At 38.9% G+C, this 26,719-nt stretch overlaps 1 protein-coding gene and 1 long non-coding RNA gene across 4 annotated transcripts in view; one reads left to right on the top strand and one right to left on the bottom strand.

Moving 5' to 3' along the window:
- LOC134211781 (liprin-alpha-1) overlaps positions 1–26,719 on the top strand; it is a 166,786-nt gene that overhangs the window by 35,285 nt on the left and 104,782 nt on the right. For all 3 annotated transcript variants that reach the window (XM_062688998.1, XM_062689001.1, XM_062689000.1), the window contains 4 exons: positions 5,016–5,084; positions 5,162–5,245; positions 20,081–20,368; positions 20,430–20,552. In XM_062688998.1, coding sequence (XP_062544982.1) covers positions 5,016–5,084; positions 5,162–5,245; positions 20,081–20,368; positions 20,430–20,552 — 564 coding nt within the window. The remainder of the gene's footprint in view (positions 1–5,015; positions 5,085–5,161; positions 5,246–20,080; positions 20,369–20,429; positions 20,553–26,719) is intronic.
- Positions 10,147–11,531, bottom strand: LOC134215959 (uncharacterized). Its single transcript, XR_009980392.1, has 2 exons — positions 10,679–11,531; positions 10,147–10,619 (listed from the first exon to the last, which is right to left on the bottom strand). It is a non-coding gene; the product is annotated as an uncharacterized LOC134215959 (long non-coding RNA).

Genomic DNA, 26,719 nt, shown 5'->3' with positions numbered 1-26,719 from the left:
GGGAACTGAAACGGAAGCAGTCGGTGCCGGGCTCCCAGGTCAAACCTAAAGTTTTCACGGCAGCGTATGACGAATCCAAATCCAAGATCGTCCGTTCGTCTCTTAATCCCTCCGGCACCGCATGAATTGCATTGAATTCCACTTTCGTAAGGAGAATCCCGCAGATTGCAGCAGTACTGGCCTATGAGCAACTTTTCTTCTTCGATGTCGTCCACACCAGACAGCATGTCATCTACATAGAAGTCCTTCCTGGTGATCTTGGCAGCTCTGGGATACGCATCTTGGCCTTCATCTGACAGACGCTGAAGACATTTCGTTGCTAAGTATGGAGCTGCTACCGTACCATACGTAATCGTAGCGAGAGCGAATGTTCGGATCGGTTCCGCAGCACTATCTCTCCAAACGATCCTCTGTAGCTGCTGATCATCTGGATTCAGCAGTATCATGCGATACATTTTGGCGACGTCTCCTACAAGAGCAAATCGGTGTGTCCGGAAGCGGAGCGCGATGTCCACAATCATGTCCTGAACTACAGGTCCCATCATCAGAGCATCGTTCAGGGAAATGCCGCTAGATGTCCGGCATGACGCATCGAAAACGACTCGCAACTTTGTCGTTGTGCTGTCCGGCTTCATAACAGCATGATGAGGCAAGTAATACGACGACGGACTCGTTTCTTTCTCGGAAATCTCTCGCATGTGGCCCATGGCCAGATATTCACTCATAAACTCCGCGTATTGCATCTTCAACTCCGGATTCATTGGAAACTTCCGCTCCATCCCACCCGCAGTCTTGTTTCCACAGCTCTTGTAGGAAAATTTTCGCCTGGACGGTGACCGTGGGCCCTATTGGATCGAGTAGTCGAGAGGCATCTGATAGAACACATCGCTTCATTATTACTGCAGACTCATCCCAGCTTGGGGAACTGAAACGGAAGCAGTCGGTGCCGGGCTCCCAGGTCAAACCTAAAGTTTTCACGGCAGCGTATGACGAATCCAAATCCAAGATCGTCCGTTCGTCTCTTAATCCCTCCGGCACCGCATGAATTGCATTGAATTCCACTTTCGTAAGGAGAATTCCGCAGATTGCAGCAGTACTGGCCTATGAGCAACTTTTCTTCTTCGATGTCGTCCACACCAGACAGCATGTCATCTACATAGAAGTCCTTCCTGGTGATCTTGGCAGCTCTGGGATACGCATCTTGGCCTTCATCTGACAGACGCTGAAGACATTTCGTTGCTAAGTATGGAGCTGCTACCGTACCATGCGTAATCGTAGCGAGAGCGAATGTTCGGATCGGTTCCGCAGCACTATCTCTCCAAACGATCCTCTGTAGCTGCTGATCATCTGGATTCAGCAGTATCATGCGATACATTTTGGCGACGTCTCCTACAAGAGCAAATCGGTGTGTCCGGAAGCGGAGCGCGATGTCCACAATCATGTTCTGAACTACAGGTCCCATCATCAGAGCATCGTTCAGGGAAATGCCGCTAGATGTCCGGCATGACGCATCGAAAACGACTCGCAACTTTGTCGTTGTGCTGTCCGGCTTCATAACAGCATGATGAGGCAAGTAATACGACGACGGACTCGTTTCTTTCTCGGAAATCTCTCGCATGTGGCCCATGGCCAGATATTCACTCATAAACTACGCGTATTGCATCTTCAACTCCGGATTCATTGGAAACTTCCGCTCCATCCCCATGAAGCGCTTGACTGCTGTAGATCGCGACTCGTCTAACTGCTGGACTACATCTTCTTTCTTCGGAAGCGTGACAACATACCTCACATCTTCGTTCATGAATGTTGTTTTGTCGAAGAATATTCCTCGCAGGCTGACTCTTCGACCAAAAACGTACTGGCTGATTGACAAAGCTTCCACTTCCTAGAGCTTTGAAAGCTGTTCGTGAATCTCCGCTGTTGAACACACGTGAACTACGGAGTACGGTGCACCAACAGGAACTTCAGAAAAACGACAATCATCAGTCACTTTGCGCCTTTCCGCCTTCAGCAGTTTCATGTCATATTCTTCTCCGATAATAAGGTCAATCGATGCTGTCTCGAAGAACCTGGGATCCGCAAGAAGCGTCGAATCTGGGAGATTCCACGTTGTGACAGAAGCTTGCCGTAGGCAGTTACACGATGAGCTTCGGCAGTACAAAGAACTGCATCTCTTCGGCAAACGACGAAATATTTAGCGATCTCGGACTCACTACGGTGGTAACCAGAACAAATGCACTCCACTATCACTAAAGCAAATTCAACGCGACCACGGATTGACAGAACGGCAGCAAGTGGAATTCAACCTTAGATGAACCAACGACGATTATTGAATCGATTCATCGTTGAGTAGTAATCGATTCAAAATTAATCTAAGCGTTGTCAAAAAATCCCGATTAGTTGATTAGTAACTAATCGATTACTCTCCATTCTTGTTGATTATTGAATCGATTAATCGTTGGGAAGTAATCGATCAAAAATTAATCGATTATCACAACGATTACTCGTAGTAATTTCAATGATTTCAATAAATTTATTATTCAACAGCCACAGAGCTTAGCAAGCAAAACATGCAATTCACCACCAATTTCATGCCCTACCCCCTTTTAATTCTTTCCGTGTTCCATTAATCCGTTTTCAATTCGCCCCTAATGCACTTTCGTCGTTGGTGTTGTCGTCGAAACTCGCTCCAATCCTGGGACAATCCTCCAGTTTTGCATTCACTTCACTCAAAATGTCTTCGTTCTATTCACGGCACAGTGTGACGAATGGCGCCAATTCGCGAAGAAAGCTGCTTTCACTGCACCATCACAATAGCGTATCGTCCATCACAGCTCGAGAACAATGTCCGAGAACCTCCCGGTGAGTATAATCCGGTTCGTAGGACCAAATGTTCGCGCGTCACTTAGACGGGTTCTTTCGGACCCAGACCAAGTGTCTGGCCTGCTGCAGAGAAAAGAGGAAGACTAGTATTTCGGATAGTGTGTTTCTCAGTATCTGTCTGCTTCAGACTGGCCCAACCAGAATACGCTGGCAAATTTGGCGGCGAATAGTTCGCAAATTTGTTGTGTATAGTGCTTGCCGATTCACCGTTGAAAAACATGGTAGAAGGAAGGCCGACCTGCTTGCGCTGTTCATTCACGTACTTTCAAAAAGATTTAGGATTCAATTTCAAATTTTGCTGAATTCCCTCTGATAGCGTTAAAAGAGGGAGCTACTCAAACGCTTATACTCGTAGTTAAGTCTCACAATAGAGTTTAAGTGGCAGTGTACGGAATCTAGAGAACCTTCTTAGAGCGGCTTTTTTTATCTTTTCAGTAAGCGAAGATCATCCACGGAGTTCGAGAATCGCTTCAGACAACCCTTTTTGGGACGTGTCTATCAATGACATATGGCAAGACGTGAGAAAGAATTTGTGCGACAAGGGGTTTAGAATATGATTCCAGTCAACATTAGCCAGTACACTATAGATACAATCGTAGTCAGCTTTCCGAAAGTCGTATTGTACAAGGGTTGAATTGGTGGTATTCTCACGAACAACGTTATTCTCGACACTAATCAGTAATGGAGGATAATGAGGAACGCCTTTGACTAGGCTGTTGGTGCCGAACAAATAAAGGGAGCAAAGTCGCGGCCACTAACGAAGCAGAGATCTAGAGAACGGTTGTTCTCATTCAATATGCGGTTGATTTAAGATAGGTTCACTATACTATTAGCTGTCTAGAAGCCTAATGACCCCAGCGTGAAGAGAAGAGCGCTCATGGTCGGGCCGGAATAAAACCACTATGGATCGGTTTCCAAGCAACACTAGCCAAATTGAAGTCGCCTAGAACAATCATCTCGTCGATAGGGTATGCAAAACTTGACACTAAAGTGCAAGAACGACAATGTGCATCTATAAGCTCTAAACCGCGTGTCCGATCGGGAGGAATGTAAATCACGCAAAGGAACAGCTGACGTTCTTCTAACTGAATAACGATCCACACTTGTTCTGCAATGTTCCAGTCATCGTCTTCGATTATTTTTGCTTTCAGTCTAGAGGTTACTGCAGCAATGACACCACCACCGGTAGTTTTTCTACTATTCATCAAGTTCCGGTCGCAACGAAAAACTTCATATATCCTTCACCAAAAACGAAGCTTGAAATAGTTCGGGAATTGAACCAAGTCTCAGTGAGAACTATTTTATCATACCTAACTATGATCAGCGATGGCTAGTTTATATTCATTCCCTGGATAGTTGTTCTTAAAACGGTTCTCCTTTCATTCCCCGCCATCCAAATCACCTCAAGTATACTTTAAGATCATTCTTTTGAAGAGGCATTTCCCACTCCGCTGCAAACAGCAAACCATATGCACGTGTTGCATCTTCTTGGGGATCCAACACCGTTTGACCACCGTAAGTCTCAGTTGTACTGTTTTCTGTTTTAAAATAACAAGAATTTTGTTATTGGGCTCAAATCGTACCGCCGAGCGGTAACTTTTAACGGTTCTTTTTAACTTCTACCGATGCTTTCATCAGTTTCCTTTGCAAAATTAGCATAAATGCGACTTCCGGTATGGTAGCAAATGTTTAAAAACTGATTCAGCAGTTTTTGAAAAATAAAAGTATTGTATACTGTACTGGAGAGGAGATCGTTTTTTGCGAAATTATTTTCAATTTGCTACACGAACTTACAATTTACGACGTTCGACTTTTAATTGACGAAACAGTTTCACAAAATAATTTAAAAAAACAGTGTATTTTATTTTCATCTAATTACCAACTAGGCACAACAAATACAATGTAAACTAGGGACGAGTGATGACATAAGTCGATGTTTGAGTTGGTTTTTAATGTAAGTTTACATAAACTTGTGAAAAATCCAAGTGTTGAAAGTCCGCTGTTGAACTTAATCTAGAATTTAAAAAAAAACACCTAAATAAAGAATTAAAAAAAAGTGTTGCAAGTCATCCCGTTTTACGTATTTCCTAGAAAATGTATATATTTTTATGATAATCAATTTTATTTTTCAGCTGCAGCACAAGTCAGGAATTGCATTGAGTCAAACCAATACTTCCAAAGAGAATGGCGAGGATTGCAAGGTAATTTATTAATAACATTGTTTTAAATTTATAACTTGGTCCTAATTGTCTGTGTTCTAATGATTTGATTATCATAGGACACACTATCGAATGGCGAGGCTTCGGAGCAAATAGATTATTTGGCAAAAACGCATGAGCTGCAGACGATTATCGAAAAACAGGTATGTTATTAGAATTGTTGGAACTGCTAAACTGCCCCTATTCGCATAAGCGTCCTATGCCAGTTTTCTTCAACTTGATTATTATTCCGTTGAATTTCTAAAACTTGTTTTACATGGAGAAATACAAAAAAATAATAAATTTATAAAATCTGCAATCTTTCTGAAAATTTGGCATAATATTCTTTATACCTATGTATACATTGCTATAAAAATATTAAAAGGTCATAATTATATTTATTTTTTGTGCAAAAGTGTATCAAAACCTGGAATGTGACTGTTTTGCGAATAAATAGCAAGATGGGACAACACAAGTGAGTTTTGATTTTGAAATTTCTAGAACAAAAGAATTTTTTAACAGTTTTTCTTAAAGATGAAATCAATTTTAGCTTATTTCTAGAAGAGAAAAAACAAAAATCGACATGGGACTCTTATGCGAATCGCGGCAGTAAATATACTGCCCATAAATGGTCGGGGTTCAGCCAAAACGCACCAAGCGGCTTTTTGACTGACTGCCGGTATTTTGCTTGCAAAAACGAAAACGGACTTCATTTCATATCAACTCATTCGTACATGTGTTGAAGGATATCCACAGTTATGAGGTTGAGGGACATCCGATACGATTTTTGATCAATTGAATCTGCTAACCGAAAGTTTGGGTAGAAAAATGGGTATTTTTTGTTGGCGCTTGGTGCGATTTGGCAGAACCCCGGCCAAATTTATGACAGTCCCATGTTTGCTTGATTTCCTATATAAACGGGACTGTTTTGAATTTATGGGCAGTATACCTACCTGTATACCGGGTTGGCTACAGCGTCGATACACCTATGCCTGGCGTATTGTAGAGCTCCATAATCGTCGGTCTTGGGCGTTGTTTCTCCAGTTTCCCCGAACGTTCAGGGTCCCCAGGTCCGATTCCACCGCGTGCAGCTAGCGTGTTCGTGGCCTTCCACGAAGTCGCCGGTCCCTATCTGGTTCTCTGCTGAATATTGTTTTCGCTATTCTTTTTTCCGACATTCGCACTAAGTGACCAGCCCACTGAAGTCTGCCGTATTTTATACGATTCACAATATTTTTTCTTTGTATACTTGATACAGCTCATGATTCATGCGTCTGCGCCACACACCATTTTCTAGTTTCCCTCCGAGTATTGTACGCAGCACTTTTCGCTCGAAAACTCCAAAAGCTCTCCGGTCCGCATCTCTTAATGTTCATACTTCATGTTTATAAAAGGCCACTGGTAGAATCAGAGTTTTGTATAGAGCAAATTTCGTTTCGGTTGCATGTTGCGGGACCTAAGCTGGTAAGCTGGACCTACACACTCAGTTTTTAATTCTGCAGCTCGGCAAAAATCCGCACAGCCGTCTGCCCAGCAAAATAAAAACTGATATCCCGGCAAAAATTACGTTTGTTAGCTGATTTTCGGCAAATTATTTGCTGATTTTCAGCAATTTTGACAGGAATCTCGGCAAAAAACATGTTTGCTGGGGCACGGCTGTGCGAAACTCGGTAAAAGTTCAACATTTTGCTGATATCCCGGTAAAAAAATTAAGTGTGTAAGCATGGTATTCGCCGGAATACCATGTTCGGACATTATCTGCCACAGCTCATTTCTCTTCACTGAATCGTACGCTGCTTTGAAATCAATGAACAGATGGTGAGTCTGCAAGTTGTACTGTACTTTGTCAAGGATCATTCGCGGGCTAAACACCTGACGAAGGACTCCTCAAGCGGTCTCAGTGTGTTAAACAGGATACGCGACAGGATTTTGTTAGCCGAGTTCAGATGGGTGATCCCTTTTGTAAGTGGCACACTCTAGTCTGTGCCCTTTTTTTAAAGATTGGGCATATTAGGCAATCCAACCAGCCGGCAGGCAGTTCATCCTCCCATATTTTATAGATCCATCCATCACATTGGATTGATTGATGCGGCTGCTCACTTCCGTGTTGAGAAGCTAGACCGGGATCTCGTCCTTCCCAGCAGCTTTACTGCTTTTCAGCTCGATTAGAGCCTTCTTAACCTCGTCCAGGGTTGGTGGTTCCACAGCTTGACGTTGCCGACTTTGTCCATCCTGCTCCTTAATACACCTTCATTTTCACCGTTCAACAAATCTTTGAAATGCTCCTTCCACCCAGGCTTGCCAAAAACTCCTCGCCGAGTAGAAAATGAGCAAGAGCAAGAGTTTTTTTTGAGGAGCAGAAATAAGCATCAAAACTCACAACATTGTGCATCATTAAACCCGAGCTTGTGCTTCGCAAAACAAGAGCGAGTCTATCTGTTCATCTTTTTCTTGTGGTGCGTCACTCACTTACACTCACACTCAAAACAGCCTCCAAGATTTTTTCACATACAAAGCGTCGCTCCGGAGGCTCAATGAATGCTCTTTCGCCCGACGCCTCACTCACATGTGTTTTTATTTTGCTTTTCCTCACTTTGCGTTTTTGTACCTCTGCTTTTTTACGCTTCCACTCAATTGTGAGGATGCGAAGGCAGCATTTTGCTGATGATGATTTTATTTGACTCTAGCGAGGGTGAGGAGTTTTGTCAAGTCTGCTTCCACCTGGCTGCCACCATAGTCTTGTATGTCAGCAAATTCCCCTCTCGGTCATTGCAAATGGCGGGCACTGGCGCAGTCTCATGCCGCGCGCCATTGACAGTTGCGTAAAACCTCCGCATGTCGTTTCTATCAATGTTCTCCTGCGCTTCAGCTATCACACTCTCTTAGTGTTGCCTTTTTTCTGCGGTGGATTCGTTTCTCTTCTGCCCTTGCTATACTGTACCGCTCTCTGTTGAAACGGGTACGAGCCACTACCATTCGTCTCCTAGTAACATTTTTCTCGTCCGTCACTCGCTGGCACTCCTCATCAAACCAACCATTTCGTTGGCGTCGCTATGCAGTGCCTAACACTTCCTGCGCAGTTGTAGTCACATTTTCGTGGATATTTTCCCACAATCTGTTGACGTTACCAGATCCGGTGGCATCTCCTATCCGCTCGTCCAGCTTCTGGTGGTACTGTTCAGAAACTCCTTCAACTGGCAAGCGTTGGATATTGAAACGCATCGTTCTGTTGTTTCGTGAATTCATGACGCTGGAGAGTCGTGCCCGAATTTTTGCAATTACAAGATAGTGATCCGAGTCGATGTTCAGACCTTACATTTATAACATCCGAGAAATGTCGTCCGTCGACCAGCACGTGGTCTTCTGTGAACAAGTGTCTCCACTCGAATGTTGCCAGGTGTGTTATTCTTACGTGCAAATTAGGTACTGCTTATTGCCATCCCTCTAGCAGCAGCAAAGGTTACACGTCGCAGACCATTATCGTTGGTAGCGGAATGAAGGCTTTCCATACCAATGACAGGGCGAAAGAAACTTTCTCTTCCGATCTGCGCATTTGCATCCCCGATGACAATCTTTACATGGGCACTCTCCGTAGGCCTCATCAAGGCTCTCATAGAACTCATCCTTCACGTCATCTTCGTTGGGGCATAGATGCTGATCAGGCTATAGTTGAAGAATTTGTTCTTCATTCTCAACACGCAAATGCGGTTGCTTATCGGCTTCCACCGGATAACACGCTTCTTCTGCTTCCCGATCACCATGAAGCCAACTCCTCGCTTTTCTCTGTCACCGCCGCTATAGTATAAAAATTTATATTTCTTACATAAACTTTGTATTGGTTCTGATGATAAGTCTTAACTTCATAGCAAACCAGAAATCAGCCAAGAAAAAAACGTAGGAATCAAAAAAATAGATTGATCAAAAAATGAAATAATACACGGTTTTAAAAAAAAATATCATCCTTTTACTTCCACTAAATGTGGAACAAATTAGTGGAAGTAAAAGGAAGATATTTTTTTTTTTAAAACCGTGTAACATTTTTCCCTAAGACGCTCGCAGATAATTATTAATAGAAATAATAATATTTAACATTAAATCTAGACATTTAGACAGAATTTTTATTTTTATTTGTGTTTGAGAAATTGTTTATAGTAGCCAAGGAATAAGTTTACTGTACTATTGGAAAGAAAAAATATTAAATAGAAATCCTGAGATAGAAGAAAGATGGAAGAAAAAAGTAGATATTGAGCTAAAAAAGAGAAAATAGAGATTGATAAAAAGAGAAAGCAGGGCCCTGTAGCATAATCAGACTAATAGGGCCGATGTCCACGTAGCGGTTTTTCAAGCTGCGTTGACGCAGCGTTACTCGGCGTTGAATCAGGCTGGGAATGCACACGACAAGCGGTAATTTGCCGCAAAACTTCTACCGTCAAACCTATCTGTCACCCCAAATGTCATTCGTCTGCCAGCTGTTGTCAGTCTGTCATTTTCCATTTTCTCCCAATATGAATCGAGTTATCGATTCACATGAAGACATCAAACGTGAAATATTTAAAGTAGGGGAAAGGAGGCTTTGGCAGGTTTTATTCTATTATTGTTAGGGGGGTTTTTGTTGACCGAATTTTATGAAATTTGCCCACAATATTCTTTTATATGCAAAGAATGTTTAGGCCAAATTTGAGCATAATCAATCATAAAAAAGCCCCTGACAATAATAGAACAAAACCTGCTAAAGCCGTCATTCCCCTTATTACAAATATAAAAGTTTGATTTTGATTTGTATGAAGCTCATTGCCCCCGAACAAGAATGAATGGGTAATACTATTAAAAACATGTCATGAGTTTTTACATACCTATATGATGTATTATCCCAAAATAAAAAGTTCCATTGATGCTATTTAGTAGAGAGTAGAAAAATCAATTCACTCGATTTAAAAGTCTCCTATTACTTCTAAAATGAAAAGTTTGAACTTTCGAAATTAATTGTAGATCTGTGAAATTAAAATCGTGCCACACAATCCGATTGTTTAAAAACACGTTCTCAAAACAGACAGAGAGGCAGAAATTTGGTATTGCTTTGCTTAATCCCAATATATTTTTTACAATAATAATAAATAAATATTGTTACAATGTCATAATGTTCTTTATTTCCAACATAAATTTATTACTTCATATGGGGAGATTAATCTTGAAAAATAGTGGATCCAAGCATTTAGTTGTCTTGTCTTTTGATATACGGGGTACGATTTTTCATTAGTTTCATTTATTGGCTAAATAAATAGGGACGAATCATTTTATTCCCTAATAAAAAAGTCATTAAACATTTTGGTCTGATACTGCAGCCGCTCTTACATATTTGGTACTCTAAATAAATTTTCACTCCACTGCAACACGGACCGATCGCCGTTGCCCACAACACTAGAAGAGTCGCACTGATCAAGGGGTCTTACTGTGGCTCGCCACAATCTCATCATCTGGTCTCGTTTCTTTTTAAAATTGCAATCCACATTGTTTGACGACATGCTTCCGCTGACATTCCTAAAAACATGTACATCTATCAGCAATAGAAAAGCTAAGATATACGGTATCAAACTTACATTTTATAACTTTTCCCATGGCGGAACTGCTATCGCCTGCCTTGGTGTATCCAGGGCTCCACGAAATGCGCTTTTTTGGTTGAATTTTTCCTGCTCCATCATTCAGTCCAAAACTGTCACATCGCTATTTGTTCGGAAATTAATTTTTTCTGGTAAAGTTGGTACAATACAATACAATCAACGTCACTACACTATCGCGCACATATTTCCGTTGACTTTAACTCTATTCGCCACCCTGGGATGTTTGCTTGTCAGTTCTTTCCAAAGGTGTTTTGATCACGACTGGTATTAACATAGGAACGGAAGAAACACTTGCTGCTCCGAACTATCACTAGCACTATTATTTAAAGAAGTTAGATTTGAAACTTTTGTTATTTGCAAACTAATTTGCGAAACCAAAATGAACTGATTTGCGAAGTATTTTTGTTTGTTTTGATTTCGCTCTGACAGATTCCTTCTGCAGATTTTCCCATTAGAAATCTTGTTGGAAAGAAAAAGAATAGAGAAATGTCAAAAAATACTCGCGTGCACGCTGCGTTCCTGTGGGGAATTGCGGTGACTTTGCGGTAGCTCTCGCCGCTAATGAGACGCGTGTCGACGCCGCGTTAACGCAAGTGCGTGTGCATGATTCTATTTGATGTTGGGTACTTTGTACCGCAATTGCGTTGACGCCGCGTGCACGCAAGTTCAAAACCGCTACGTGGACATCGGCCCATAATATTAGCTACAAGTTACAAGTTACAAGTCAACAAATTACAAGTACTTGTAATTTGCGTCGCATAATAATGTTTTGCCAACTAATAATAATAGTACTTGTATTATTAGTAAGGTTGAAATTACAAGTCCGTCAGGTTCATTTACCTGTCAAAATTCATCCGACAGTTCACTGTTAATGCGGAGGTAAACGATTTGTTTACGTTTGCTTGCAAATTTGTGGATAGAATATATGTTTTGACGGCGATAGGTATGCACGGAACACGAATTATTATCTCTGTAAATTTATTGATTCCGCGGTTTAAACCGGCTTCGTGGTATTGGCAGTTTTAACCAAGTGGTTACGTGGTCTTTGGGATTGACTTAAGTTTTAATTAGGGCGATTTGTAAGTTACGCGTACGTATCCTCCATGATAAATCGAATCCCGATAGACTTGTTTGTTGTGTGTTTTTGAAACGGGTTTAATTTACGTGTATTGTGAGACTTATGCAAGTTTGGATTTTGCTTCTAATTCGATTATGAAATTTGAACGATTTCTTTTTTAGTTTAAAATAAATACTAACTGATGAGAATATCGCAATAAATTCTACTCAGAATTTAGGTAGTTTTTACGTTTTTCTTTTCTTTCCCATGATTGTTGTCAAAAATAAAGAAATATGCATGGTCTTAAACGAAATTGTTTAGTACAATAATACAATAATACAAATTTCAGTAAATTAATATATTCTCAATTTTGAGATAAATAAAGTTAACTTTGTGTAAACTAAACTCAGCTTAGGTAATATGTTTTAAGTGGATTAAGTTAAACTACTAAGGGTCGTTTTCTTCACCTCCGCTTAACTCTTAAGCGGTGCTTACCCATACGTTTAAACCTGGTTTAAGCACTTAGCGGATGTGAAGAAAGCGGCCCTAAGTGTTAGGAAACTCATTTTACTCAAATTGGGGTATTGGTACAAAGTACGTAATTGACCTAAAACAACCCACTTTTGAGTAGTTTTGGGTTTCTGTGTACTGCATAATTGCTAATGATCTTTAGCGCTCCACCATTTGAATACTTGATATCAGCACTTAAAGTACTTCTACTATATCCAAAGTCATTTGAAAATTTTCATAATTCTCAGTGTTATGCACTAAGCACAGTATTTCATTATATGGTAATTTGAATCAACTAGAATAATAGTTTCTTTCTCTGTTAAGTCGTTAAAAACAATTAAACGATGCATAATTACGTTGCACAGCTAAAATAATAAAATAAAAGCTACTTGTAAATTAAATTACAGCACCATTCATACTTGTAAAAGAAACTACAAGCCATCGCTAATAATTTTAACTTGTATTTTCTTTATGCAACAGTTACTTGTAAATTCCACTAATATTATTAGTGCGGTTTACTTGTAATATTAGTCTTGTAAATTCATACTTGTAGATTCATTATGCAACAGAAAAATACAAGTTACAAGCTAATTATGCTTCAGGCCCCAGGTATTGATAGATAGAAGAAGGATAAAGGATTTATAAGGCAATACTTCACAATTCTTGTGTAGTTTTATATATACTGTATCTAACAATGACTAAAACACTAATAAGACAAATTTATATAAGACCTTTATGTTGAAACTTAACAGACAACCGACAACAACACAGTGACAATAAGATCTAAAATATAGAAGACAAGTTTTGTTTTACATTAATTATACAACTCACAATTATAGTAATGACTCAATAAATAATCAACGCCTAACGTACATACAAACAATACTGACATTTTCAAATTTACATTTTGACTAGACTTTGTCCTATGTTACTGACTTGACTGACCAAATCACATTCCTGAAAGTTTTCAAGAGGATTATGTTAGCTGATTCCCACAGTCCGTTGTTCATTTGGTCAAAGTAGACTGGTACTTCCGGCATAATTACTTTGACAACTTTCAAAAAACCCACCCCGATCATAGCAATCCTAAGGGACAAAAAAAGAATAGCATCATATGATTAGGTAAGAATGCATTTACAATTTCAATAGACTAATAACTTTATAACAATTCATCTGATCGTTTGGCAATATTTTGTTTCTATATAAAAAAATATGCCTAGTGAGAAAACCAAGGATTGCAGAGTTCGCTCCTTACTCTCTCCTGCCCATGGTATCTGTACACTAGAGTGATTCAAATTTTTACTTTTTCGCTCCCCTATGCTTAAACGATGGCATTTGATGTTTTATTAATCCTCCTAAATTTTTAGCTAATTTGGATGTAACTAGACTGAGCATGCGCAGTTTCAAGTTTGTATGAAAATTACTATGAAAACAGTCACTTTTGTGGAAAACCGTTCCGCAACGTTGCTCATTAGGCTCTAAAAACATATAAATATGTTGCCAATATAGAAAAATTTGCAATGAAACTGATCGTCTTTGTTGCGAAACGATTCTATGCTTGCAAGATAAGTTATTAGAGAAATACTGAATCGTGGTAAATTCAATTTAACACGTAAAAGAATAACATCAATATCAAAAATGAGCATTCCTGTTTCATTAATAACTTTGCTTACAAAAGTCATATCGCTTCGCAACAACAACTGGCCTCTCGCTTAGGAAGTATTCTATGAAAGCATCGTGTCGATTACATTTGAATAGTTAATGGGTCGCAACACGGAACAGTTTTTCACTTATGTGGCAATTCCTATAGTAATTTCCATACAAACTTCAAACTGCGCGTGCTCAGTCTAGTTACATCCAAATTAGCTAAAAAATTAGGAGGGTTAATAAAACATCAAATGTCATCGTTTAAGCATAGAGGAGCGAAAAAGTCAAAATTTGAATCAGTCTACTGTACACCTTCAAATTTTGCACCTTCTAACCTTCATCGAATTGTTTCAACAATAAGAAGCAATATTTGGCACACATTTATCACATAGAAACAGACGTCTAACTCTGTTCATCATTTCAACGGTGAATTCAATTTTTTGTAAGTGGTCAATCGGCCACTGATGGCGCTTCGATCGATTTCGCTTGTTTTTGACGTTTGCGCACTATCGCCATCTGGTTGCCGCTTGTCCACACACAATGAATTTAGCACTGGGCGGTAATGTTTCCGCACAGACAAACAGACATAACACATTGAACATTTACTCATCAAATTCATCGTCGTTTAAACACTAACGACATCTGTTGATTTCAGTTAGTTGGGCAAATCACGAACCAGATGGGGGTAGTGAGCAAACGTCAAACTCGAGCAAAAACAATGCGCGCGCCACGAGTGATCGATTGGCCAACTAATGATTATTTGAATTGACCAGTAAATCAGTGAACGATGGAAATTTGACGAGTGTTATGTCTGTTTGTCTGTGGTTTCCGTGACGATGATTTTGGTTGCATTTTGTTCTAAGTGAGACGTCTGTTTCTCTGTGCCTTTATAATTCCATTACACTGCAAATATAATCAATTTTGAGTACAAATACTTAAGCTATCGAATACAATCAATTAACTATTGATTTACAAGTCCCGAAAACAAATTAATCGTACGAGTAGTTACGAAAAACATAATCTTAAAAGCAGCCCTCACCACCCGAATAGAAAATACAATAGAATTACATTAAAATATCATAAAATTACAATACATTTTATTGATGACCAATGAATTCTATTGTTCTTCTATTGTACCAATTAACTTGCCTTATTGTTGTTCCAATAAACGTACAATAAAATCTATTGACAGAAAAATGTTGACAATAGAATTACAATAAATTCTATTTTAATGGCAAAAATTTTATTCGAGAAATAAACAATTTTTTTATTGTTACGGTAACTAACAACCCCTATTTTCTATTGTAAAATTGCCATTTACAATAGGATTTATGGTGGAAAACAATATACTTAATTGTTATCCTATTGTAAGCAACAATAGGGTTTATTGTAATAACAAATACATTTATCGTATTGTTACAATAATTTCCATTGTAAGTCTTTTGGACTTTTTTATTCGGGCAACAACCTATGATACAACGCTTGATTGGCATTAGGGATCATGATTTTTTCGCTCAGCTGTATAAAAAGATTGTTCGATATTTCTCGGTAAAACTTTCCGCGGTTAACCATTTCGCGCTCATTACCATTTCGCGATATAACATTTCGCGGTCTGTATTATTTGGCGGTATACCATTCCGCGGATAGTACTATTTCGCGGTCAATACCATTTCGCAGGTCCAGCTATTTGGCTTCGCCGACCACATAGATATTATTGAGAGAGAAATCAATGTGAGCCACCCACCGCGAGTTTGGATCGTAGGTGACGAAGAATTTGTGTAGTTGGGCTCACTGGTGACTGCCGAAAATGATACCAGCGAAGAAATTTGGACACGCATAGTGGTTGGAAATCGTACATACTTTGGACTTCGCAAGACGCTCCGATCGAATAGAGTTCGCCTCCGTACCAAACTGACTATTTACAAAACGCTCATTAGACCGGTAGTCCTCTACGGACACGAGACCTGGAGGATGCTCGTGGAGAACCAAGGCGCACTTGGAGTTTTCGAAAGGAAAGTGCTGCGTACCATCTATGATGGGGTGCAGATGGCGGAAGGTACTCGGAGGAGGCGAATGAACCACGAGTTGCATGAGCTGCTGGGAGAACCATCCATCGTTCACACCGCGAAAATCGAACGACTGCGGTGAGCTGTAGCCAGAATGTCGGACAGTAACCCGGTGAAAATGGTTCTCGACAATGATCCGACGGGCACAAGAAGGCGAGGTGCGCAGCGGGCAAGGTGTATCGATCAGGTGGAAGATGACTTGCGGACCCTCCATAGACTGCGTGGTTGGCGACGTGTAGCCATGGACCGAGCCGAATGGAGAAGGCTCTTATATACCGCACAGGACACTTCGGCCTTAGTCTGAATAAATAAATAATAAATAATTTATATAATAATAATTATAATTATTATGCAAACTGAATGCACCTCGGATGTCAAGCCGTTAGATCATAGTTTTCGGCCTCTAGTTTAAGGATCTGTCTCGATTGAAATTATTCATCGATGAAAATTTGACTTTTTAATAGTTATTTTTAAATAGGGGATATTTTTAACCTAAAAATCCATCCTGATTATTAAAAAATTTTGAAGTAGGTTATTTAAAATCCAAGCACCACATTTTTGCCTTTCGCGTATACTAAGTATACGTAAAGGCTATATAATCACTCCAAAATCGAACTTTTGAGAAGGCTCGGAGACTCATTGTGTTATATACCAATCGACTCAGTTCGACGAAGTGAGGTGATGTCTGTATGTATGTATGTATGTGTGTGTGTTTGTATAAAAAATGTAAGACATACTTTTTTGTACTTTATTTATTTATCATCAGACTAAGGCCGGAGTGGCCTGTGCTGCACATAAAAGACTTCTCCATTCAGCTCGGTTCATGGCTGCACTTCGCCAACCACGCAGTCTGCGGAGGGTCCGCAAGTCGTCCTCCTCCTGATCGATCCACCTTGCCCGCTGTGCACCTCGCCTTCTTGTTCCCGTCGGATCGTTGTCGAGAACTATTTTCACCGGATTACTGTCCAACATTCTGGCTACGAGCCCGGCCCACCGCAGTCTTCCGATTTTCGCGGTGTGAACGATGGATGGTTCTCCCAACAGCTGATGCAACTCGTGGTTTATTCGCCTCCTCCACGTACCGTCCGCCATCTGCAACCCACCATAGATGGTACGCAACACTTTCCTTTCGAAAACTCCCAGTGCGCGTTGGTCCTCCACGAGCATCGTCCAGGTCTCGTGTCCGTAGAGAACTACCGGTCTTATAAGCGTTTTGTAGATAAACTTTTTTGTACTTAGCCTTACCATATTTGCTTTTTAGTATTTCAAATCATCAAAAAATTACAACTACGAACTAGTTCATAGTAGTATTTATGTTCTTCATTTCAAACTTGATTTGAACCTTAATGGACGTCTACATTATGTGACCACTGTTATATGCTACCATCGTGGTTTTTTGGCATTTTGAAGTTTTGTTGGATAGTATGGGAATTTCTGAGGATGACTGCCGTTGTTTGCTCCACATACTTTGCAAGGCCTCCCTGTGATGCTTCACAAAACTCAAGAACATGGAATTTCAAAATAAGAAATGTTTGGGTGATAGCCCGGCGGCTATCCAACTGTCACAATAAGCTCGTATGGCGTCTAAATAGAAGTCCAACAATGTTACACTAAAAAAGGAATCAACAACATGTGGTAGACTCTCCAATACCTTATACAGCAACAGTTCGCTAACTGGGCGCGTTTTAACTGGACTGTTTTTTTTAACTGGGCGTTCGCTAACTGGACCAAAGCCCAGTTAAAAAGCAGTTATCCGTCAAAAAACAACAACAAAGACTCGGTGACGAGGGGACTCTGAATGGTATATTCTTTAAGCTTCATGTAAAACACGATCACAACAATGCATCGCGAATTCCCTCGTCAGCCCAGTTAAAAAGCGGCGTTCGTTAACTGGGCTGGTGTTTTAGCCCAGTTAGCGAATGGATGCTGTAGTAACCATTGCAATATTTTCCTTTCAAAACACCCCATTTATCGAAAAGAGTTCGGCAGTGACGCCCAGTGAAACCAAGTTGAGCGTGATGAGTGGCGTTGACTTCTGGTTCTGATGTCCAGGCTTCTGCTTTTCTTGATGTTTTTTTTTTGCTACAGGGTCGAAAATTCGGTTGACCAATCCTACTACTAGCCAGTGGAGATATATCAGCTTCCACACTGATATTCTTCCCTCCCCCTTCATACGGGAGCTTGGCAGAAGGAAGGTCGTGCGATATGTGCCATCACAAATATTGCTTTCCGCTCGCTTTCAAATCAACTTCTTAAAAAACATTCTTCATGCCTGCCGTATCCTAACGAAACTATCAATTCTATACTTTCGCTTCTAATTCTATCATGAACATGTACGTCTAAGTTTGGAAGATGATATTTAGCATTTCCATATCATTTATAGGAGTGGTTTTAATTAGGATTAGGCTCATTACTAACTCCTCCGTAATCATTGTGCTCACTAGAGAATTTACTGGTAGCTAGTTCAATACTCCTTTTGAATGTGAAATCTACAGCAAACCCTATTGTGACACTAATAAAACCTTGACTAGGTACAAAAACAGGAACATACTGACCAGAACGCCTATAACAAATATGCTTCCACTGTAGGCATGACCGCACGTCATAGAAGATCCAGATAACGAGTCCTCAATCTTTGTAGCTTTAATTGCTTTGCAGTACGGCGGAGTACAGGGCAGCCAAAAAGTTTTCATCATTCTTGTTTTTTAACCTTTTTTACCACTATTCACAATATGTTAACGAACAAAATATAATTTTAGATTTCAATATCCTAGGTTTCAATATAATGAAAAATTTGCAAAAAAAAAAATACGGATCGAAAAAATATGTCCAGTCACAATCACAGCACACTTCGTTTTTTCCATATTTTTTAGAATAGCTAATGTAAGAAAACCCTGACAGGTGGATCAATCAGGTTTTTTTTATTAGACCCCTCTCAAAAATAGAAACAAAATGACAGACCATTAATTCATTTAGCTTACATCTAAACAGATAACACTGAATCAACAATTTGACGCCACAATAAACGGTTCTATGCCAAATCTCACAGTTGCCCCCCACGTTCGCCCAATCGATTTGTACTTACATCCCATCGTACCCTTCCGACTTCAGCTACTTTCTGAAAACTGGGTTCGCCGTAGAGCTGGGAGAGCTCGTGGCTCATTCTTCGCCGCCACACACCGTATTCTTGCGCATCGTCAAAGATGGTCCTAAGCACCCGTATCTCGAATACTCCGAATGCTTGTTTAATGTCCGTAGAGGACTATCGGTCTTATCAGCGTTTTGTACATGACACATTTGGTACGGTGGTGAATCTGTTTTGATCGCAGTTTCTTCTGGAGCCCGTAGTAGGCCTGACTTCCACAGATGATACGTCTTTGTATTTCACGACTAACATTATTATCAGCCGTTAGCAAAATCAAGGTAGACGAATTCATCGATTACCTCGAAGGTATCCCCCTCTATCGTAATACTGCTTCCCAGGCGGGCCCTGTCGCGCTTGGTTTCGCCCACAAGCATGTACTTTGTCTTCGACGCATTTACCACCAGTCCAACTTTTGTTGCTTCACGTTTCAAGCGGGTTTACAGCCACCTTTGCAAATGTTCGGCCGACAATGTCCATGACATCCGCGAAACAAATAAATTGACTGGATCTGTTTATCACATTGTCTTAGTCCCCGGTGCGATTCGAACGAACTGGAGTGTTCGCCAGAAATATTTTGTACACCATAATCAGTCTGGTAAGCTTCCCACAGAAGCTGTTCTCGTCCATAATTTTCCATAGCTTTACGCGGTCTATACTGTCATATGTCGGCTTGAAATCAATAAACAGATGGTGCCTTGGCAACTGGTATTCACACATTTTTGAAGGATTTGCCCATACAGTAAAGATCTGGTCCGTTGTCGGGTGGCCTTGGCAGACCAGTGACACCATTTTTTTGCGGCCATAAATAATACAAATTTATAAAATTACTGGCATTTTTTTTTTTCCCTTTTTTTTAAATTTTATATTATGTTCAACACAGATTACAGGCAAATGAAAAAAATCAAAATATGACCTTTCTGGTGCAATCGCTCTACAGCAACAATTTTATTTTTCAGACTGCCGAACTGTCACAATGGCAACGCCGTGTATCTGACTTGAATAACAAAATAAGTGATTTGGAGGACAACTTGAACAAAACACAGAAAGAATTCACTAAATCGCAGGAAACATGTGTCAAACTTCAAAGAGATCTTCGTGAAAATGTAGCACAAAAAGAAGACCAAGAAGAGCGAATAGCAACCCTGGAAAAACGGTATTTGAATGCACAACGGGAATCTACATCACTACATGATTTAAACGAAAAATTAGAACAAGAATTGAGGCATAAGGAAGCTCAATTGAAGGTAATTCAATAAAGTTCATAGATGTATCACTTGTTTTTAAATTTATTATTATTTTCTACAGTTGCAAGAAGGTAAAATTTCTGCTATTCAAGAAAAGTTGGAATTATCTGATCAAAAATTAGCTCAACTATCAATCGCGGACTTTGAAGAGCAGTTTAAGGCTAAATTAGAAGCATTTAATCAGGTAAGTGAAAAAAATATCACACAATAATCAACATATTAAACATTATTTGCTTCTTTCTAGTATTCTTATGTCTATACAAAAAAAAACATGATTACATGATGCCTTGCCAATTATCACATACACTAGCCCCACAATCATGAACATGTAAAATGGAGTAACTAATTATTATTACAAAGTGACCCATATATGTGGGGTCAGTGCATAGTCAGATCACCTTTTTTAGCACTTTCACTAAATCGAGCCGACCGGAAAGTTGCGGTATCCTAGATACCTAGGGAGTGAGTGCTAGTAATGGACCCCGTGCGTATAATGGACCCCCTGAACAAAACCAAAAGTTAACGCAGGAATCAATGATTTCCTGCAAATTTCCTGCAGGATAAAGTTGCTTCACATATCAGGGTAGTTGTTCCATGCAATTGTTTTGGCTTGGGATAGGGACGTTCCGATACTTCCGATATATCGGAATATCGATATTTTTGTTTCGATATCCGATATTTTTGTATCGATATTTTGCTTTCAATATATTGGTCATATCGATATTTTTGCTTTCGATATCGATATATTGAATCAGAACAAAGTAAAATAAAAATAACAATTACATTGTATTTTGTGAAAAAAAAATTTCAAAATGGATCTGAAATGCCGTATTTTTATTGGTTACGGTTATTTTTCTCGGTAACGCGGTTGATGTGAGATGTCCGCTGCCACTCCAAATAGTTTTAGCAACTTGCACTGTGCATTGAAACGCCGTTATGCAACATCTGTCAAGCAGCTGGCCCTTGAATCTTTACGCGAGTTCAATTATTTAATTATTTGACGTGTACCTATAATAAATTATATAAATTTCCTTCAAAAATTAGGAAGAGATTTTTGGAAATGAAAGCTTAGAATAATTTTAAAACATATTTTTTTCCGAAATTCATAAGAATTTCCATTAGGAATTTAAGTAAAATTTCCTTAAAATATTGCGTAAATTTTGGAGAATGCCCGTGAAAATCGAAGAGAATTTCCTAATAAAAAGAGCTTAACATATTTTTTCTGAGAATTTCCTGTTAAAAGTCCAAGGAATTTCATGTGAAACAAAAAGTGCAAGTTTAAGAGAATTATCTTTTTTAGTTAAGAATATTTCAATTGATTTTTCCGTAAAAATTCTGAAATTTCTGAAAATTTATTTAAAAAAACTTCCGAGGAAATTTTGAAGAGAGATTTTTTTGTTTTTAAGAATCAAAGTAACCCGAGCATAAATACGGAAAACTGTCGGTTGAATTTTAGCAAATTTGTTGAAGCTTCAGTTGATTTTTTCGAGCGAACGGATAAAAGTGAGTATCATGCCGAAAACGCCGCCGCCGATTATTGTTGGACTGGCACACTCTAGAAGCAGATTGGATAAAGTAATAGAAAAAAAGTAATTTATAATCATTATTGTAAAGGGGTAATACGGTAATACGATAATAATTGAAAAACTACAACAAATGTATTCTAAATAGTCTCATTTCTGAAATATCATATGATTTTCCGATATATCGATATTTTTATTTCAATATATCGGTGATATCGATACTTTGATTCGATTATCGTATCGAATCAAATATCGATATTTTGAAGTATCGGAACGTCCCTAGCTTGGGATACTAAAATTAAGTTATATTAACTAATTTGTAAAAGTAAATACTTTAGAGGGTCCATTACTAGCACACAAGCGGGGGGGGGGAGTCCATAATAGGCAACAGGAACATGTAGAAATGGAACATGCAAATCAAATGGGGGGGGGGGACCTTAATACGTATGTAAACAAACTCTGTGTTGCGTATTATGGTCCCGGGGGTGGCCATAATAGGCAATCTGGTTACATTATTTTAAAATACTTATTTTAGTAGTAAAAATGAATGTTTTAGCATGTTTTATATACGAACCGCATTGCTGATAACTATTACTTGTCATATGGTGCTATAGAATGACAATATGTCATGAGTCTGATTCCAGCGAAGCGATTGAAGTAAATTTCCGTCCTTAAGGGGTCCATTACTAGCACTCACTCCCTATTCTGCCGTGAATCGCATATTTATCCCATGTGAATAGGAAACCCAGCAAAGATGGGACAGATCGGGACTGATTTGCGATTTGGGCGTAACTTATTTTATAAAAAAACAAACATTGTTCCATGGATTCCAGAGAATGCAAGCGTTTTTATCCCTAAATAATTTCCTTATTTGGTAGAGGAAAGCTTAATCTGTCTGATCCATACCGTGGTTTTATCTTCAAATGCTTGCTTTAGCAGGAATTCGCCTTTCAATGCTTGTTTGCAAAATAAGTTACGGCCAATCGCAAGTCGGTTCCGAGATATGTGATTCACGGCAGTATTGTGATATAATAAACAATAACCGGATGTCATGGGGTCTGCTTTGAGCATCTCGGATGAGATACGATAGACCACTAGGGAGTCTGTCATTTTCTTATCTTGAGAAAGTATTGGGAGCAGGGATGGAAAAAATTAAACTTTCAAAAAATCGAGGATGAACAAAACTAATCCGCGATCTTACTTTTAAATTATCAACAAAAAAAAATAAAAAAATTGCTTGAAAATCGTAACTTGATTTGAAACATTTACCGTTACATTTTGAACTCTTTTTCCTTACAATTTGACAATTAGCTGATAAGAGGAAAGATTAATGTTTGTGTGTTTTTATTATCGTTTGAGTACAAAATTTGAGAAATTGTCGCCTACTGTTTTCACGTGAGAAGTTGACATATGTAGTACAATGTCACTGTACCCCGAAATTTTGGTCCGGGTGGTCCTATCAAACTCGAGATTAATCGAATCATTTCACGAATAGGGCGAAAATGTATTTAATGTGCAATGCACAAAAAAAGGTAAATGCAAATCAAATCTAAACTTGAATTAATCAAAGGAGAAAGAGCTAAGTAGTAAGATAACCGCCTTAAGCCCTTAAGTTTGTTGGGGCCGATTACCAATAGGGCATCGCACGGACTGCTTTGTCTCTTTTTCGCTGCAAAGAAATTAGAAAACAACAAGGCCAGTAAACGTCAAAGTTTATGAAGAACGAAAGAGAAAGAAATTTTTTCGTGCAGTGCCGTATACATTTCGGGTGGGTTATTTTTTTCGGATAACGGTTTATCGGTTTATCGTTCAGCGGGAATGTCGCATAACGAGATTAATCGAATCATTTCACGAATAGGGCGAAAATGTAATTAATGTGCAATGCAGAAAAAAAGGTAAATCTCGCGTTTAGTTTCATGGGGGCGTAACTGTATTGATCGATTTCTCTTCGTCGATATTTTCTTGTTATTATTGTACCGAATTGCGCTAGTTTGTCGATGATTTAATGGTTTAGTGTGATAAAGGATGATTGTATCTTGCACCAGAATCAATAATCACGGTTGTAGCTTTTGAAACAATTGAGTTATTAACAAAATATAAAATCGATTAAGAGAAATCGATCAATACAGTTACACCCTTATGAAACTAAGCGCGAGAAATGCAAATCAAATCTAAACTTGAATTAATCAAAGGAGAAAGAGCTGAGTAGTAAGATGACCGCCTTAAGCCCTTAAGGTTGTTAGGGCCGATTACCAATACATTTCTGGTGGGTTATTTTTTTCGGATAACGGTTTATCGGTTTATCGTTCAGCGGGAATGTCGCATAACTTGAAAGTTTATTCAAATTTTGGAGGCAGACAATTTTATATTAGGTGTGGAATACTGGCATTTTGATATGGTGTACCGGTGGGGGGGTTTGACAATGGGTCTGAGGGGTGAGAATTGGTCAGCGCCTTCACCGACAGTCTGGAGTACGGACACCAAAATCGTTCAAAAAGGTCTCTTATAATTCAATTTTCTTGTCCTCCGATACATTAAATCTATTCTACAAGCATTCTATATAGTTGAGTGACCCATTCTCACCCCCATTATTGGACCAGGAGACAACAAATGACGAAACAAAAAACATGACTTTCATGAAGAAAAAGTGTGGCGGTGGCGTAGGATGGACCCATTGTTTATGTTTCAAAGCGCCATCTGCGATTTCCAAGTGGGTACGCGAAACTAAGGCTAAATGTCAAGTTGTTCGGGGGTTGGACACGGCATACAAAAAACAAGGCAGAGGCTCATCACGTATGTAAACATTCAATTTGAATGTAAACATGTGACGTCACTGCTATCTTCGCACAAGCTGGACCGAGACGATGCTCTAGGGTCGCAGCATGCTTACTTTTGTACTCCAACATGTGGCGATAAAATATGCGTCTCATTCGAAATTGCCATTTTTCTAACGAGCCTACCTTGTTTTCTGTATACCGTGATCGTCTGATACTGACTCAGCACAACACTAGTTGGGAGAAACCCAGGAAAAATATTTACGTAATTAGTGTGTATAGTTAGATTCTCGAATATTCCCATAAAAGAAGAAAATATGATAGCTTAAAACTGTAGAGATAGTGAAAAATAACGGAATGGAATGTTAGCAAAACAATTGTAAAGTAGCTGACAAAAAAAATTGAATCTTTGTCAATATTCTTCTTCTTCTTCCAATTCTTCTTCTTCATAATCTTCTTCTTTAATGGCTCTACATTCCAACTGGAACTTGGCCTGCTTCAACTTAGTATTCTATTAGCATTTCCTCAGTTATTAATTGGAAGCTTTTCAATGCCCGCCTTTGCATGAGTATGTATCTTGTGTGGCAAGTACCGTGACCTGCCCTAATTCCGTGCGTTGCCTAACACTGTGGATTTTTTTTTTCAAATTGATGAATATAGAGTAACTGTCTGTCGTACACCATTACTTGGCGAAATGCACAAATATAAGGCAGGAAATGTTTGCAAATAATTATTGTGGTTATTTGTGACGTATATTAGGCGTTAAAAAATAAATGTGATAATATATGCCTCGACCAGTCAAAACTATTCACCCGCTTAGCAAAACGCTTAAAATTAGGGTTATATTTCCAAGTCCAGTAGCTTAATTTTTCTTTGATATTTACTTCTATTATTTCATTGAGCCCATTTATACAGCTATAAAATATGAGCTGGGTATTGAAATGGCATTTAAAGTTGCTGTTTATGCACTTTTATTTATCAAAACAATTGTCGCGGTATTAGGCCATCTTCTTCGCCAGTAGTGCCTTATATCGTGACTAGGCTATATCGTGAAGTTGATACTCAGAAAAATAAAACGTAACTATCACATTGGATACATACATAAACCACTAGACAATATCTTTATTAGGTATTAAACATTCATGTTAAATATCTACGACATTTCATGCGTAGGAAAACTATAGGGAAGCATCATCCAGTTTAATTAAATATTGCGATAAGTATTATTCCAGTTCTTCGCCAAGGATAAACTTCTTGAGAAGACTTGAAAATAATAAACATCTAATGAACACACAAAACGTCTTCATTATGTCGTTCGACACATAAGAGTATGATATCATTTCTGCGATATTTATCACAGACTGTTAACGTAAATATTTTTTAAAATTCGTTTATAGTTTCTTATATAAAAGTAGAGTATTCTTCATCTGAATACAAACCTACCATTGCCTTCAAATCAATGTAGAAACTGGATATCATCTATCTCAAATCTAAATAAATGTGGAGTTAATTTGGTATTTGATAAATCAATAAACACTTTTAAACCGTCAATATTGAGAAGTTGCTCACTACACAAAGAAATGATTCTTTTTCCAGTAGGTATCTTTGTAAATTTTAAATGACGTTTTTCTTTAGTATGACCTAATATGAATTTGTATATGATTCAATTATTTACATGTTTTATTGTAAATGTGCTCTTAAGTTCATCATTTAAGCTTGTTCGATAGGGCACGGTATTAGGCAACTTTCTGCGCGGTATTTGGAATCGTCTTCTAAATATACGCGGTATTAGGCATATTCATAAGTCAAATGTCAAACACTATTTCCTTCATTTTTTATGAGTTGAAGTTCAAAACATATTTTTTCCTTCAAATGTATTAATGTATTGATTAAAGTGACAAAGTTTTCAATGGTGATTGTTGCAAATTAAATTTTATGTAGCGAATTTATTGTGGACACGTTCTTAACCCCACGGTAGTAGGGCATGTCACGGTACAATGGAAGCACTATGCCCAGGGAGTCGAGAATATTTCCAACCCGAAAGCATCCTAGAC

The sequence above is a fragment of the Armigeres subalbatus genome, chromosome 2, assembly GCF_024139115.2.
Source record: "Armigeres subalbatus isolate Guangzhou_Male chromosome 2, GZ_Asu_2, whole genome shotgun sequence".
NCBI classification, from domain to species: domain Eukaryota; kingdom Metazoa; phylum Arthropoda; class Insecta; order Diptera; family Culicidae; genus Armigeres; species Armigeres subalbatus.
Note: the sequence above shows the minus strand (reverse complement) of the source record. Positions and strands in the feature narration are given on the sequence as shown.